General features: G+C 50.4%; 1 protein-coding gene and 1 pseudogene across 1 annotated transcript; both read left to right on the forward strand.

Moving 5' to 3' along the window:
• Positions 1-645: 645 nt before the first annotated feature.
• On the forward strand, positions 646-886 carry LOC102001656 (annotated as a pseudogene).
• Positions 887-920: 34 nt separating this feature from the next.
• Positions 921-1,900, forward strand: LOC102001374 (N-alpha-acetyltransferase 11-like). The gene has a single exon (XM_005359238.2). It carries the CDS (start codon positions 936-938, stop codon positions 1,593-1,595), a length of 660 nt encoding a protein of 219 aa, XP_005359295.1. The 5' UTR covers positions 921-935; the 3' UTR covers positions 1,596-1,900.
• Positions 1,901-1,909: the final 9 nt, after the last annotated feature.

The following is a 1,909-nucleotide window of genomic DNA, read 5'->3' on the forward strand; positions in this document are numbered from 1 at the left end:
AATGTAGGGCAGGTCTTCCCTTTGTACCTGAGCTACCCACTGAAAATTGTTCTCACAGTGACAAGTTTAGTCATTTACCACTGAGCACACACACACCCACACACAAGCACACACACACACACACACACACACAAACACATACAATGTCTTATGTAACCTGAAAACAGCACTAATCTATGTACAGAGAAATATGAAATTAGAGAGAAATTGCGTACTATGTCACTCTAGCAAAACAATAGCAGTAGCTTCATTCTTGAGGCTTTGATCTCCTCTACCGAAGATTGTTAGCCAATTTTGCTTTAACAGACATGGCTTTCCTCCTCTGCAGTAGATCCTAAATATAATCAGACGCTAATGGATATAAACTTTACATATTCTTGCAATGTTCTTATTTTAATACTCTGGATTTCAAACACGGTCTTTTGTTTTTGATTTTTTGAGACAAGGTTTCTCAGTTGCTAGGGAGCCAGTCCTGGAACTCGCTTCTGTAGACCAGGCTGACCTCGGAATCACAGATTACCACCTGCCTCAGCCTCCCTAGTGCTGAGATAAAAATCATGCACCAGGCGAGGAGTCGCCAGCAGTCGGGCCGCGTGGGCTCTCACTAGGCAGCTCGCGGCTTCCGGTAGCGCAGGCCCACTCAAGATGCTGTACATGCTCCCGCAACTGCACAATGGCTGGCAGGTAGACCAGGCCATCCTGTCGGAGGAGGACCGCGTGGTGGTCATTCGTTTCGGACACGACTGGGACCCCACTTGGATGAAGATGGATGAGGTTCTGTACAGCATCCCCGAAAAGAAATGGAAGATAGTAGGAGATCTTTCTCATCTTGTGTGAAGATATCCCAGCTGTTTTAAAGCAAACGGTGTTGGTGTCGCTTGTGCTCCTGGCATCCTTTGTTGTTCTCGAGCCTGACAGGCCTATCTGCTGCCAATATGAACATCCGCCATGCTCGGCCCGATGATCTGATGAACATGCAACACTGCAACCTGCTGTGCCTGCCCGAGAACTACCAGATGAAGTACTACTTCTACCACGGCCTCTCTTGGCCCCAGCTCTCCTACATTGCTGAGGATGAGGATGGCAAGATCGTGGGCTATGTCCTGGCCAAGATGGAGGAGGACCCCGATGATGTCCCTCATGAACACATCACCTCACTGGCTGTGAAACGTTCCCACCGGCGCCTCGGCCTGGCCCAGAAGCTGATGGACCAGACCTCAGGGGCCATGATTGAGAACTTCAGCGCCAAGTATGTATCCCTGCATGTGATGAAGAGCAACAGGGCGGCCCTGCACCTTTATTCCAACACCCTGAACTTCCAGGTTAGTGAGGTGGAGCCCAAGTACTATGCAGATGGAGAAGATGCGTACGCCATGAAACAAGATCTCTCCCAGATGGCGGAGGAGCTGAGACCGCAGCTGGTGCTGAAGAAGGGCAGATTCGTGGTTCTGGGTTCCAAGGAGAATCAGGGCAGCACACTTCCTGGTTCTGAAGAGGCCTGTCAGCAGAACCTGGCTGGAGATGACAGTGGCAGTGACAGCAAAGACAGCGCTGATGTTCAAGACAGCTTGCAAGACTTGGATCCCACCTCCTAGAGCCCACTCAAGCATTGTAGGTTCTTGCATTTTAGCCACAGTTTTCTTAGAAACCCTGGCTCTGCTCTGCAGTATCTACTCTGGAGTCACCCACAGTGACCCAAATGGCTTCTCTTTGTCAGCGCTTAGCAGCAGCCTTCCACATAGCCTAATCATGAAGGCACTCCAGGACACAGAAGCTGCTGTGCAGGAGCCAAGGAACTTTGAGGACTGCCATAGCAGCACCATCCTTGGCTTCTCCCATGCTGCCGGCCGCTGTATTCGGTCTGCAGTTGTCCTGTACTGATTGTGTGTATGCTGTAGGGTTTTGCCTA

Source organism: Microtus ochrogaster, linkage group LG1, assembly GCF_000317375.1.
Source record: "Microtus ochrogaster isolate Prairie Vole_2 linkage group LG1, MicOch1.0, whole genome shotgun sequence".
In the NCBI taxonomy this organism is placed as follows: Eukaryota; Metazoa; Chordata; class Mammalia; order Rodentia; family Cricetidae; genus Microtus; species Microtus ochrogaster.

Bases quoted from the DNA above. Each gene is read 5' to 3' on its own strand.
- LOC102001374 (XM_005359238.2), top strand. From the start codon at position 936: ATGAACATCCGCCATGCTCGGCCCGATGATCTGATGAACATGCAACAC.